General features: G+C 37.6%; 1 protein-coding gene across 6 annotated transcripts in view; it reads right to left on the reverse strand.

Annotated features, from left to right (window-relative positions):
* The window catches only part of NR2C2 (nuclear receptor subfamily 2 group C member 2), a 100,157-nt gene that overhangs the window by 75,425 nt on the left and 8,845 nt on the right, over nt 1-15,887 (reverse strand). For 2 of the 6 annotated variants that reach the window (XM_041762273.1, XM_041762275.1), the window contains exon 2: nt 11,493-11,576. The exons of 2 other annotated variants lie outside the window; for them this stretch is intronic. In XM_041762273.1, the coding sequence (XP_041618207.1) occupies nt 11,493-11,552 (60 nt within the window). In that variant the 5' untranslated portion in view covers nt 11,553-11,576. Of the gene's footprint in view, nt 1-11,492; nt 11,577-14,020; nt 14,130-14,449; nt 14,468-15,887 lie in introns of those variants that run through there. 2 more of the 6 variants (XM_041762276.1, XM_041762274.1) reach the window with 2 other exon arrangements.

Below are 15,887 nucleotides of genomic sequence, written 5' to 3' on the forward strand. Positions count from 1 at the left end.
AAAAAATATCTAATCCTAGAAATGAAAGTGGAAACATTACTACTGATTTTGCAGAAATAAAATGGATTGTAAATGAGTACTATGAATAACTGCATGCCAACAACCTGGGCAACCTGGATGAAATGGACAAATTCCTACAATCACACAACCCTATCAACTTTGAATCATGAAGAAATAGAAAATGTGAACAGATCTATAACTAATCAGAAGAATAATTAAGCAATGCCCCCTCAAGAAATAAATAAATAACAATAAAATAAATAAAATAAAAAAGCCCTGGACCAGTCCTGGTGAATTCTAGTAAACATTTAAAGGAGAATTAACAACAATCATTCTCAAAATCTTCCAAAAAAACTGTAGAGTAAGGAATAATCCCAAACTCATTCTATGAGGCTAGCGTTAGACACTACAAGAAAAGGAAACAGCTCAGTATCCCTTATGAATACCAATACAAAATTCCTCAACAAAAACTCCTACAACAAAATGGTACCAAATAGATATTAGCAGCATGGTAAAAAATACTCCACATCATGACCAAATGGGATTTATTCTTGTAATGCAAGGATGGTCTGACATACAAAAATTAATCAATGCAATACACTGCATTAACAGAATGAAAGAGAAAAAACACATGATAATCTCAACTGATAGAGACAAAGCATTTGACAAGATTAAACATTCCTTCACAATAAGAACATCCAGCAAAGCAGGAACAGAAGGAAACTATCTTAATAAAATTAAGGTCAAATGTGAAAAAACTCACAGCTAATATAATATTCTGTGATCAAACAATGAAAAATTTTCCTCCAAGATCAGGAAGACAAGGATGTCTTCCCTCACTTCTACTAAATTATATTGGAAGTTCTGGCCAGAGCGGTTAAGCAAGAAAAATAAACATAAGGCACCCACATAGGAAAAAAGTAAGTAAAATTATCTCTATCCACAGATGACATGATCTTCCCCATAGAAAATCCGAAAGGTTACAGACACACATAAACTGTTAGAACTAATAATTCACTAAACTTGGAAGATACAAAATCAACACATAAAAATCAGTTGCATTTCTATATACTAACAATGAACAATGATAAAAGGAAATTAAGAAAACAATTCTATTTACAATAGCATAAAAAGAACAAAATGCTTAAAAATAAACTTACCCAAGGAAGTAAAAGACTTAAACATTAAAAACTACAAAATATAGCTGAAAGAAATTAAATACATAAATAAATGGAAGACATACTATGTTCAGGAGGATTTAATATTTTTAAGATGCCAATACTACCCAAAACCATTTACAGATTCAAGGTAATCCCTATGAGATTCAAATTTCAACAATGTTTTTTATAGAAATAGAAAAACCTACCCTAACTTTCATATGGAATGTTAAGGGACCCAAATAGCTAAAACAATCTCGAAAAATTAGAACAAAGTTTAGGGTCTCACACTTCCTGACTCCAAAACTTACTGCAAAGCTAAAGTAATCAAATCTGTATTACAGATAGTAATCTATCTGTATGGTAGTGGGATAAAAACAAACACACAGACTAGTGGAACAGAACAGAGAACTCAGATCCTTGAGGATATTATGCTACAACTAAGCCGGTTACAAAAAGACAAGTTCCTTATGATTCCACTTATGTGAAATTCCACTTACATGAAGTATAAAAAATAGTCAAATTCATAGAAAGAATGATGGCTGCCAGGGGCTGGGAAGAAGGAAAATGGACAGTTGTTTAGTGGAGTTTAAGTTTTATAGAGTTTAGGTTTCATAAAATAAAAAGTTGTGGAGCTCTACTGCACAACAATGTAAATATACTTAACACTACTGTATATACTTAAAAATGGTTAAGGTGGTAAATTTTATGTTATATGGTTTTTACCATAATTAAAAAAAATAGACAACCCAAAAAATAAATACTTGACTATATCAAATGATTTTCAAAAAGAATGCTAAGACCATTCAATGGGGGGAAAGGACAGTTTTTTTCAACAAATGGTGCCAAGAAAATTGGATATCCACTAATGGAAGAATGAAGTTGAACCCTTACATTATTCCATATACAAATGGATCATAACCTAAAAAGAGCCAAAACTATGGAACTCTTAGTAAAAATAGGGGAAAAGCAGGACACTGAACTCGGCAACAATATCATGGATAAAACACCAAAGGCACAGGCAACAAAAGAAAAAAAATGGATAAAGCTGAACTTCATCAAAACTAAAAGCTTTTTTTGCATCAAAGGGCACTACTAAGAGAATGAAAACACAACTCAAGAATGGGAGAAACTATCTGTAAAGCTTATCTCTGATGAGTTTTATTACTCAGAATATGTAAAGAATTCCTACAATGGGGCACCTGGGTGGCTCAGTGGTTGAGCATCTACCTTTGGCTCAGAGTGTGATCTCAAGGTCTTAGGATCAAGTCCCAAATCAGGCTCCCTGCAGGGACCCTGCTTCTCCCTCTGCCTATGTCTCTGCCTCTCTCTCTCTCTGGTCTCTCATGAATGAATAAAATCTTAAAAAAAAAAGAACTCCTACAATTAATAAGAACAAAACAACTCCATTAAAAAATGGGCAAAGGTCTTGAATAAAGAGGATCTCTAAAGCTGATATACAAACGGCCAATAACCACATGAAAAACTTCAACATCACTGATTATTTGGGATATGTAAATCAAAACCAAAATGAAATACCATTTCATACTCATTAGGATGGCAATTATAAAAAAGAAAGCAGAAAATACCAAGTGTTTGGGAGAATGGGGAGAGATTGGAACCCTGTGCACTGTATAGAAATACAAAATGGTGCAGCTGCTAAGGAAAAGAGTATGGTGGTTCTTCAACAAATTAAACAGAGAATTACCATATGATCCAGCAATTCCACTTCTGGGTATGTACCCACCAAAACTGAAATCATGGATTTGAGGAGGTATTTGTACACACATATTCATAGCTGCATGATTCATAGTAGCCTAGAGGTGGATGCAATCCAAGTGTTCAAGGATGGATGAACTGATAAACAAAATGTAATATATATACACAATGGAGTATTTTTCAGCCTTTTTAAAAAAGGAAGATGAGACACCTAGGTGGCTCAAAAGTTGAGCATCTGCCTTCAGCTCAGGGGGTGTTACTGGGACCCAGGATCGAGTCCCACATCAGGCTCCTAGCAGGATGCCTGCTTCTTCCTCTGCCTGTGTCTCTGCCTCTCCCTCTCTCTCTCTCATGAATAAATAATTAAAATCTTTAAAAAAAAGATAATTTTTAAAAATTTTTTATTTTTTTAAGATTTTAATTATTTATTCATGAGAGACACAGAGAGAGAGAGAGAGAGAGAGAGAGAGAGAGAGAGAGAGAGGCAGAGACACAGGCAGAGGGAGAAGCAGGCTCCATGCAGGGAGCCTGATGCGGGACTCAATCCCCAGACTCCAGGGTCATGCCCTGGGCTGAAGGCAGGCGCTAAACTGCTGAGCCACCCAAGGATCCCCTAATTTTTTTTTTAAAAGTAACCTCTGCCCAACATAGAACTTGAGCTCATTGCCCTGAGATTAACAGATGCATGTTCTACCAACTGAGCCAGTCAGGCACCCCTAAAAAGGATATAACATGAATGAATTTTGAGGATATTATACTAAATGAAACAAGCCTATCAAGGATGACATATATTGTATAATTCTACTTATATGAGGTACCTAGAGTAGTCAAATTCATAGGGGAAAAAATAGTGGCTGCTGAGGCAAAGGCAGGGAGGGAATGGCAGATAGTGTTAAGGAGTACAGAGCTTCTGTGAAGATAAAGTTCTGGAGATGGATGATGGTGATGGTTGCAGAATAATGTGAATGTGAACTTAAATACCACAGAACTGGACACTAAAAAATGGTTAAAATGATGAGTTTGATATTTTACTACAACACAGAACAGAAAAACTTCTCACAAAGGACAATGTCTAACACTGATTAAAAAAAAACAAAAACACAAAAAAGGGCAGGGAAAGCCTATTTTTAGAAATAAGGAGTTAAATACCAGAAGAAATCAAATTAAGAGAGGGAGGCTTAGGGTTATTTTTAGAAATAAGGCATTAAATACCAGAAGAAATCAAATTGAGAGAGGGAGACTTAGGGTTAGGAAGGGTTAGGAGGTGGTTCAGGAGCCTGCTGTCTCCTATTTCAAGCTGAACTTAGTGTTGGCCAACTTTCAAATCTATGTATATGTACTACATGTTGACATGAACATTAAACCTTAAATGTCCCATTTGTAAGATGCAAGAATAACAGAATTTAATGTAATGAGTTGGTCTTTTGAGGACACTGGAAACTTGAAACCTGAGCAATGACTTTGCTTTTCCTACTTGAGGGTGTAGCTTTGCCAATACAGAGTTTTATTCAATAACTGGGAGAGCTATGTGTTTTTAAACATTTCCTTACATGGAAGTGTTGTTTTCTCCAATGGTGATGCAAGCCCTGCTGATAAAAAGAAATAATGGGGTCGTAGGAATTTGGCTGTCCTGTGGTGACAGGACCTTCCTATTCAAAGAGCATCTGATGGCCTCTGAGAGCCCCTGAGACAGCCCGGGGCCCAGGAAAAGCCTTGCCAAGATCTGTGAAGCCACCTCCCTTCCACTGCGTAAACACACTCAACTTACAGTTTGGGTACATGAATGGTCTCTTTCTGCCAACCAGTAAGTAACTCAAAATGCTCCAGCAAGTTAACTCCTAAATTTCTCTGGCTCAAAACATTGAGTTAAAAAGTGTCTTTATTACATGTAGGCAATATGAAGAAATACAGAGTCTCTGTGTGTTTTATATTTCCAGCTATAGAAGGAAATCTTAAATGCTTAGAAAATACTGAAGCCCTTTCAAAACTCCATTTATTCAATATATGAAAAATAAAACTAATGCTACTGTTAGATATGATTCAATTTTCCACTGCTAAAATTACAAATTCTCAACTGTCAACTATTCCTTTTAAAAAAATTAACCATATCAAGGGTGCCTGAATGGCTCAGTTGATTAAGTGTCTGACTCTTTGATATCGGCTCAGGTCATCCCAGGGTTGTAGGATCAAGCCCCCAAGTTGGGCTCTGCGCTCAGCATGGAGTCTGCTTGTCTCTCTTCCTCTGCTCCTCCCCTCTCCTTATCTCTCTCTAAAATCAATCAACCAACCAACCTTAAAAATTAACCATATTACTCTTTATCAAGTTTCATAGTCAACTCCATAGCACAAAGATTTTGCAGAAGCTTGAATTTGGCCACCCTTCTGACACTCTGATCATGGAATCAATAATTATGTTGAATTGTTTAAGTAAGAGTTACAATTTAAACTTGGAAAATAAAGTATAAAGACAATTGCCTATAACCTGGAAAACTAAAAACACTACTAGTATTTAGGATATTTTTAAAAAATGAACTTACTGGGCAGTAATTAAAGGCCTGGGTTCTAATGTCACTTACATACGGGTTTGAAACCTGGCAAAGTAATCCCATCTTTCTACCTCTCAGTTTCCTCTTATTTAAACTGGGGAAAGTGGGACACCTGGGTGGCTCAGTGGTTGAACATCTGTCTGCCTTCAGCTTGGGGCATGATTCCAGGGTTCTGAGATTGAGTCGTTCCCTCCCCCCACCTTTGCAAGGAGCCTGCTTCTCCTGCCTGTGTCTCTGCCCCTTTCGGAGGAAGGGAGGTAGGGAGGAAGGGAGGAAGGGAAGAAGGAAGGAAGGTCATACTTTCCTTGTAGTGTTAATGGAACTATTGAATGAGATGACAAGCTTAGCATAATATTTGACACACTGTAGTATCACAGTACATGGAAATATTTGGTATAAATATTTTATAAAATTGGAATCAAACTGTATATATGTTTTTTTTAATGCATAGTTTATTGTGTATGTAAATCTTCCTTTACTATTTTGGAAAGTACGTAATTCTAATTAGTAAGTGAAACTTGTCACACACCCCTTAGGTTTCTGTCCCCCCACCCCAATTTCTTTTTATTCTTTTATCTTGGAAAATACTTTCTAATTTTGGCAGTGGCATCTGGTTGCTTATGCACGATTTTTTTTTAAGTTTTATTTTTTTTAAAGATTTTATGTATTTGACAGAGGGAGAGCACAAGCAGGGGGAGCAGCAAAGGGAGAAGCAGGCTCCCCACTGAGCAGTAAGCCCAACTCAGGGCTCAATCCCAGGACCCTGGGGTCATGATCAGAGCTAAAGGCAGCTGCTTAACCAAATGAACCACTCAGGTGCCCCAAAGAGTTTTATTTATTTATTTAAAAAAAAATTTTTTTTTTTTAATTTATTTATGATAGTCACATAGAGAGAGAGAGAGAGAGAGAGAGGCAGAGACACAGGCAGAGGGAGAAGCAGGCTCCATGCACCGGGAGCCTGACGTGGGATTCGATCCCGGGTCTCCAGGATCGCGCCCTGGGCCAAAGGGCAGGCGCCAAACCGCTGCACCACCCAGGGATCCCAAGAGTTTTATTTTTATTATTATTTTTAAAAGATTTAATTTATTTATTTGAGAAAGAGAGAGCACAAGTAGGGATCGGGGAGGGGGAGAGGGAGAGGGAGAGGGAGAAGCAGATTCCCCACTAAGCAGGGAGCCTGATGCTGGGCTTGATTCCAGACCTGAGACAAAGGCAGAGGCTTAACTGACTGAAACACCCAGGCACCCCTAAAAACAGTTTTATTGAGATATAAGTCACCTACCATAAAATCTACACATGTAAAGTATACAATTAAGTAGTTTTTAGCATATTCACAGACATATGCAAAGATCACCACACTCAATTTTAGAACATTTCATTACCTCAAAAAGAAATCTCTTTAGGTATCACCTCCAATACAAAGCCCTAACCAACCACTAATCTAGATTCCATTTCTGTAGATTTCTCTATTCTGGACATTTCATATGAATGGAATAATATACTATGTGGTGTTTTGTGACTGGCTTCTTCACTTAGTATAATGTCAAGGTTCACCCATGCTGTAACATTAGTCAGTACCTCATTACTTTTTATGGTTGAATAATATTCTATGTATACAACACACTTTGTTAACCATTTGTCAGGTGATAGATGTTGGCTGTTTCTACCTTTTGGCCACTTTTAATAACACTGCTATAAATACTTGTGCATAAGTTTTTGTGTGGACATGTTTTCATTTCTCTTGGGTATATAGATCACCCTTGAACAATATAGGTTTGAACTGCATGGTTCACTTGTGCACAGATTATTTTCTATAAATACTTTGGCAAAGTTTTTGGAGATTTGTGACAATTTGAAAAAACTCGGAGATGAAATGCATAGCCTAGAAATACTGAAAAAAAAAAAAAGAGAGAGAGACAAACTCCGGCACTATTGTAAACATACAGTATTTAATACATATAAAAAATATGTTAACTGTTTATGTTGTTGGTAGACTTCCAGTCAATAGTAGGTTATTAGTAGTTAAGTTCTGGGGAATCAAAGTTATACACAGATTTTTGGTTGTACAGTAGTTGGCACTCCAACCTCAGTGTTATTCAAGGGTCAACAGTATACCTAAGAATGGAATTGCTGGGTCATGTGGTAACTCTATGTTTAACTTTTTTTTTTTTTTTAGATTTTATTTATTTATTCATGAGAGAGAGAGAGAGAGAGAGACATAGGCAGATGGAGAAGCAGGCTCTATGTACAGAGCCTGATGTAGGACTTGATCCCAGGACTCCAGGATCATGCCCTGAGCTGAAGGCAGACGCCTAACCGCCGAGCCACCCAGGTGTCCCTATGTTTAACTTTTAGAGGAACAGCTAGACTGTTTTCTAAAGTGGCTGTATCATTTCACATTCCCATCAGCAATGTAGGAATTTTCCAATTTTCCACATCCTCACCAACACTTGCTACCTGACTTTTTATTTCTAGTCATTCTAGTGAGTGCAAAATGGTATTTCATTAGTTTTACTTAGAGTGGAAATTAATGAATGGACAATTCAAAAACAATTGAGAAAAATCAATGAAACCAAAAAGTGGCTCTTTGAAAAGATCAACAAACTGACATACCTTAAGCTAGGCTAATCAAGAAAAAGAAAGATTAAAAATTACTAGAATCAGAAATGAATGAAAAGAAATTGCTACTGAATTTAGAGAAATAAAAAGGATTATAAAGGAATTCTGTACATAATTGTATGCCAACATATCACTTAGATGAAATGAGTAAATTCTCAAAAAGACACAAACTACTAACCTAAGAGTAAACAAACAATATAAATAGACCTATAACAAGTGAAAAAGACTGAATTAGTAACCAAAAAACTATCGTCAAAGAAAAGCCCAAGTCCAGATGGCTTCACTGCTGAATTCTACCACATATTTAAAAAAGAATTAACACTAATTCTTCATAAACAATTCCAGAAAACAGAGAGGTCACACAATTTGCAGGAGGCAGGGCCAGGATTCAAATCTAGGCTATCTGACTCTATACTCTTGACCACTATATTAAACTGCCTCTCTGAATAATCAAATAAATTTGAGAACATCATAAGACATCAAGTTGTTACTTTGTATTATCTTTCATAGTTTACCTTAGTATTTATGACTAATCTGGTCTAGAGAGAAAAAAGTTGATCTGGGGACCTGAGAGAAAATCATTTCTATACATTGACATTGTTGCTTTATCTCATTCACGGAGCAAAAGCATGGTACCTACTAAAGCTCCTTATACATTTTTAATTCCATGACTTCTCACAACAATGCCATAAGATAGACAGGTTAACTATTATTACTCCCATTTTCTAGATGAAGAAACTGAGGAGCAAGGTGGTCACCCAGATAGCATATGGCAGGGCCTGAATTTAAATTCCAATCTGGGGGTCCTTGGGGGCTCAGTTGGTTAAGTGTCTGCCTTCATTCCACTAAGGTCATGATCCCAGGGTTCTGGTTCTATCTCTGCTCCTGCCCCTGCTTTTGCTCTCTCTCTTGTTCATTTTTTCTCTCAAATAAAATCTTAAAAAAAAAAAAAAAAAATCCCAATCTGTTGATCCCTGCAGATCTTCTTTTCTACTATGGAAAGCCTGCCTGTCTTTGTGTATCCTCTACTCTGGCATGGCCTGTCTCATGCTTGACCTCCTTGATTAAGAGCTCTTGGTAAGCAGACACCCTGGCCTGTTATTTACCTGTGTGCCCTCACTGGTAGACAGGCAGAGAACGGGTGTGTTCCTTCACTGTCTGCTGATTGAATAAACAACTATCCAAAAAGTGACTGTTAATAACTCCTCAATTTAGATACTTCATTCCCATTCAATTAACTACTTAGCATTGAAGTGATGAACTGCAGGCTCTCTTACTCTTGTAGCCCATTTAATATTACATATGTAGTTATTATATGTAGTTTACTAAACTCAAAATTTCAAAAAAACAAGAATTTTAAAGAACATACACTTATCCCTTGAATTAAAAGCAAGGAAATCTAGGGAATATTTTAAATAAGGTTACTTTTACACTCCTAATTAAGAATGCCTTCTTTTATTTTGGAAGTCTTCTAAAAATGCACTTGTCATGGGAAACAATAACATACACTAAGTTAATATGTGATATTCCATTTCCTGAACGAAATAAGATAATTTGGCAGAAAATTTTAGCTAGCAAACTTTCTGACTGCATATACAAACTTAGATTAACCTATAAATTACTATAGATTACTACAAAAAGTTCCTATACTAATCTCTTCTAAAGAATTAATGAGGACCTCTTAGGGCAGTGATACATCAGTTTCCAAGTTAGCTTCAACTGAAAACTGTATCAAATGAAAAATAACCCTAACTCTTAAACCAACAATGATTTCCAAGGTAATTATTCCTACCACAAACTAAAGCAACACATAAACACAAGCACCTTAAACTTAATACTTTCACAGCTTTGAAACCCTTTCAAAAATATGATTAAAAAATTTATGAAATCTATCTACTTCCATCTTCAGTTAATATTAATCATTATTTGCTGGGGGAAGGAGGTGATTAGTTAAACTATTGCCTTAAAATTAATGGTTGATCCAAAATTTGGAAAATCTGCTCACAACTTTTATTGCTTTAAACTGGCATGTTGGGATCCCTGGGTGGCTCAGCGGTCTGGATCCTGCCTTTGGCCCAGGGTGTGATCCTGGAGTCCCAGGATCGGGTCCCACATCGGGCTCCTTGCATGAAGCCTGCTCTTCCTGCCTGTGTCTCTGCACTCCCCACCCCCCACCATCTCTCTCTCTCTCTCTGTATGTCTCTCATAAATAAAATCTTAAAAAAAAAAAAACTGGCATGTTATGTTCTTATCTTTTTAAATTCTTTCTTTAAATGCTCACTTTTTGGGGTAAATTTGCATTTTTGCCTTAGAAATACAAGTACTGGTTCAAAAGTACAAAAGTGAATGCTTCTAATGGTTCCTGGTTACAGTATGATGCAAGATTTATTGGAGGAACTTTGGAAGAAGTGAAATCGAACTAGGTATACCCGTGGCCAATTACTTCTGTCTTTGAGTCTTGGTTTCCTCACCTATAAAATGGGAATAATGATCATACCAACTTCATGTGGTTCTTGTGAAGAATACAGCCCTTGCATCGGCCCAGGATGGAGTGAAAAGATCTGGTCTTAATTTCTTCCTTTACACCTCAAGGTGCCTGAACATACTAGCTATGTATGACTGACCTTTTTTGCCTCTTTTCGACCTTACATAGGTTTCTGACTTAGGGTGCCCTCCCCAGCATCAGCTGCAGAGTTCCTCATCCCACTGCTTTGGGTCTGTCTGACAAATGCTTGATATTCAAAACACTCTCTAGGATTACATTCCTCACATGGAGTTTTATTTCTCACCCTGATTTATAATTACTCCTTAAACGGGCTGAGGTCACTAAAGGAGGTCCAATGGCTCATTTACCTCCAGATTTCTCAATACCTACTCAAATCACTAGCACAAGGTAGTTGGTCAATAATAAATGCACAGAACTGGGCTTTCCACCATGCCACAGTATTAACAAAGTATCAAATGTGCAAGAAACTAAGAGCCTTGGAGTTAAAACTATAATCATTTAAGGTGAACATTTCTATTTTCATCTATTTTTTAAAAAGATTTTTAAAAGGTTTTTATTTATTTGAGAGAGAGAAAGAACAGAGGGAGAGGGAGAAGCAGGCTCACCAATGAGCAAGGAACCCAAAGCAGGGCTTGATCCCAGGACCCTGGTATTATGACCTGAGCCAAAGACCGACACTTAACTGACTGAGCCACCCATACATCCCAAGGTGAACTTGTTAAACGTTGCCTTACTGTATGCAGCTACACCACCCTACTCATGCAAAGAAACATTAGGAGTAAATGTTCTTGTCATTTTTATTTTTTCTTCGATGGCAGTATCCTGCTTTGGATTTGGATGACATGCTGACTTCATTGGGACTATTTTCAAACAAGAGAGCACACTGATTTACTTTTCCTTTCAAAAGCAAGGGTGCCAGCTATTGTGCTAGCCCCTGTCACTCACCTCAGCCACCTGCTGGGTCCCCACTCTGTGCTGAACCAGCCCCTCCATATTTGTAGCCATGGTGAAGCAAGATCATTAGAGAACCTGTTTGGAAAGATGCAGCAACTTCTATCAGGTGGGGAGAAACCAGGCTACTTGAAAAATATCAGAAATCAAAATTCATCTTTGGTACTGCTGTGCAGATTTTGCCCTCTATAGAAGACACAGCTACAAGGCCACGCATATCTGGATATGCTGCACCAGATTCTTCAATTACAGGTACCAAAATTAATTAGCAGAAACATTTCAATTTGGAAACAAGACTTCCCCTGGTAAACAGATAAAGATGACTTTGGAACTTTAATTACCAGGTCTCTTGGGTTGTAACAGCTTGGTTCACCTCTCAGGGAGGTGGGAATCACACCTTTTTGGATAGCTCCATGTCACAGTATGCTGGAAGAGAAGGTGGCTATCTAAGAAAGGTGTGAGATCAATGTTAGATCCAGAGCACTAGATTGCTATCACCAACTATACTACTGTTACCAGCAGCAATGTGAGAGGCAACACCCTGCCCAGGTGCTATCACACCTCACTCATAGGTTGAAAGGCAAACACCAGCACTAACCAAGAAAATAAGTAGACTGCTTTACTAAAGTGGGCTAAAAACATGGAATCCATAAATTTATCAATTTATATTTTGAAGTCCTCATTAAATTAGAAAACCAGATAATTCAGCTATTAATAGAAAAAATAGTGTCATCGTTTGTAAAAATTTTTAAAAATCATCTAAAACCCCAAAAGTGTACTAGTTTCCTGGGTGAGGATCTCTTGAATGCAAGCACTCTTAATGCAACAGATTCCGTGTCTCTTCATATCTAAATACACAGCTTCACTGAATAGTCCCTAATCCCCTTCCAATAACTCTTCCACAAAGAATCCAGGATAAAGGGATTCCACTTTGGACTTAGTTCCTGGACAAATCAGAAAGACTTTATTACTGACAGCATAGGTGAATACGAGAAAAAAAGTTCTGGTGAATACGAGAAAAAAAGTTCTGGTATAATTTATTTCCAGCAAACATGTAAAAACTAATAGCACTACCAAGTGTGTAATATACACAAATGTATACATAGTTGCTTGGCCCTTCTTCGATCATAAACTAGACAGTGAAATTTTACAAAACACTTTCCTGTAGTTCTTACCTAAAGTATTACACTTAAAAGCACTGATCTCTACGAAACTTTTTCACTGGTAACTTTTCAATTATTCTATCTACAATTAGATAGCCATATCTATTTACATAATTCCCCTTTCGATTATTTTATTGCCAAAATGGCAGTGAGGGAGAAATGGAGGCATGAAACTGTGATTGATAAATATAAAAGAACTGGCCCCTGCCTCCAAGGAGTCAAAATCTTTTAAGAACATGTACTGTATCACTTGCTACAATGATTCCAGATCACCAGTGTCAGTGATTCAAAAAACCACTCTGGTCTTTTCCCCAGTTACAGTTTGGTTCCAACTAACAGAAATGGAAGAAAAAAAGTATCACTTCATAGATACCAGAAAAGTTTACTGACAGATTAAAAACAATTATTCCATGCCAAAAGTCTAGAGTTCTAATCTTTTTTCTCAAAACAGTAAACAAGAACTAAGAAATCAAATGGGTAGACAGCCAACAGATATTTTATATTAAGAAATAAAATCTAAACATGCAGCTGCAACTTTTAATTATATCACTTTTAGGTAATGTTAGCATTTCTGTTGCTGTCATTAACTGCAGTTTGCTGTAAAAAATATATGAATTTTAATATCATAAAAATATTCTTAGGGAAATATTGAATAGTATAGAAATTAAATAATACTAGAAAGGTATAGGGCAGCCCGGTTGGCTCAGCGGTTTAACGCCGCCTTCAGTCCAGAGCGTGATCCTGGAGACCCAGGATCGAGTCCCACATCAGGCTCCCTGCATGGAGCTTCTCCCTCTGCCTATGTCTCTGCCTCTCTCTCTGTGTCTCTCATGAATAAATAAATAAAATAAAGTTGCACTTTTATGTTTTATTTATGAAAATCCTGTCCTACCTCAGGGTCTTAAGTATAATTTTAATTATTTTTTTATGCATGTTTAAGAGTTTTGTCCCTGTCTCTCACATTTAAGGCCTTGGTCTATGTGCAAATTGATTCTTGAGTTTGATGAGGAATAAGGATCCAATTAATTTTCTTCCTGTGTGGATAATCAATTTTCCAGCACCATTTCTGAACAATCTATCCTTTTCCCTACTAATCTGTATTGCCACCTCTGCCCTATTTCAGGCTTCCATGTATGTGTAGCTACAATTTTAAGTTCTCTATTCTGTTCCACTACTGTTCTACTTCTCTTTCTCCATGCTACTACCATTATCTGATTACTGCTGCTTTACAAGAACAGTTGTGCTCATTGTTAGGGCAAGTGGCGCCCCTTGCTCTCTTCTCCACACTCCAACTTCCTGGACCATCTCAAGCACTCAACACCAGAGCAGCAACCTTTCTTTACATATGTGAATTCTTACAATTCTTGATCTCACTGTTGGCTTTCTCCCTCCAAAGCAACTTCAGGCACCATCAACAGCAGCTTTCGAAGCTGCTTAAAAATGAACAAGGAGAAATGTGCACCTTCTGGAAAAACAAGCAGAAACAAAGAGTGAGAATAAGAGTGGGGAGAGAAAATGAAAGAGAAACTATGAAAAGCAAGTGCTTTCAATAAAGATTTAAATCCAATGAGAGCAGGTACGAGAGAGTTATTTCAGAAAATTATTTTCCATTTCATAATTTTTGAAAATATGTTGTCACAAACCATATTCTATCCTCACATATAAATTAGAAAGATGGAGGCTTCTTCTTCCAGGATATTAAAATATAAGAGAAGTGAGGGAAAACATTTAACTCAAGTGCACCAAGGGAAAAAAAAAGATAATGTCAGAGGGTAATAAGACTCTCACCTGAGAGCTTCTCTTACTGCTACCGCAGCCATAGGCAGTCCTAGAGACAGAAAGATCACAGTGAGAAGGGTAGAGAGTTTTGGAAAGGGTACTGGGCACTGGTTGTCAATTAGGGGTGTCTCCCTAGAATGAGAAGCTCCAGGGGATAGTCAGTGGTATCCACATGTAGCTTGAAAAACCATATTGACTAGCACAATATAATTTTGCACTTGATCTGAAAAAAGAGAACAATCTATTGTTTTGATACTATAAACTGGACAAAGCATTAACAATTCTTGGCTGGTGGAGCTGATAGTAAGCATAATACTGACAATAACACTTACTGAGTGGTTACCATACTCCAGGGACTGTAGGAATAACCACCGTGGACAAAGTACTAAAGTAGCACTTGGTACAGAAACCTGAGGTCTTCAAATGCTGGTGCTTGACCCACTCAGCTCCTTAACCCTTGAAGACTGCCCACATGCACAATAATGCTTCTGAAAAGAAACTGATTCATTGCCAAAAAGAGCTAGAAAACCAAGTATCTTAAGTAAAAAAAAACCTGCAACAGAGTATTTTCCTATGATAGTTTTAAACTAATGAAGTTCAAGACCATCAAACCTTTTAAAGCAATTGCTGTGAACTAGGCAATGAACTGAGAATTAATACTATAGCAAGAAGGATAAGAAAAAGGGGCAGCCCCGGTGGCTCAGTGGTTTAGTCCTGCCTTCAGCCCAGGGCCTGATCCTGGAGGCCTGGGATTGAGTCCCATGTCAGGCTCCCTGCATGGAGCCTGCTTCTCCCTCTCCCTGTGTCTTTGCATCTCTCTCTCTCTCTCTGTGTCTCTCATGAATAAATAAATAAAATCTTAAAAAAATAAGAAAAAAGAGGAGGAGGAGAAAGCCCTTGTCCCTGAAGAAAGTAAGAAGGGATCTGTAAAAACTATGCAATGTAAATATTACAATGAATGCCCAAAGGAAATAGCTTCTCCCTCTGCCTGTGGGAGCCATCGAGTTTCATAAGAGAGGAGCTACTTAGACTGGGCCTTGAAGGAAGAATGGAAATTTAGCAAGCAAAGAACAGGATGATAGGGAGAGAGTTCTAAGCAGAGGGCACAGCTCGTACAAACCGGCAGGTATGAAGGAAATGGCAAATGTGAAGAGCAGCAGACCCTCAGATGGGGAACTGCTGGAAAGGTCAGGGGCGGAGAGAGCCTGATAGAGTTGACATTGGAAAACCACCAGAGGTTTGTCAGAGAAATGAAGCGATCACATCTGGATCTTCAAAAAATCCCTTTGGGCAGCAGTGTAGGGATGGAAAAGGAGAGACTGTATGTGGGAAGGCAGTTAGAAAGTGGTGGCAAGAAAGACTAGGAATGAACACAGGGTCCTACACTTAACTAGAACAGTGAGTTTTTCTTGTACAGCACACTAATAACCACAGGGCACGACATATA

The sequence above is a fragment of the Vulpes lagopus genome, chromosome 7 (genome assembly GCF_018345385.1).
Source record: "Vulpes lagopus strain Blue_001 chromosome 7, ASM1834538v1, whole genome shotgun sequence".
In the NCBI taxonomy this organism is placed as follows: Eukaryota; Metazoa; Chordata; class Mammalia; order Carnivora; family Canidae; genus Vulpes; species Vulpes lagopus.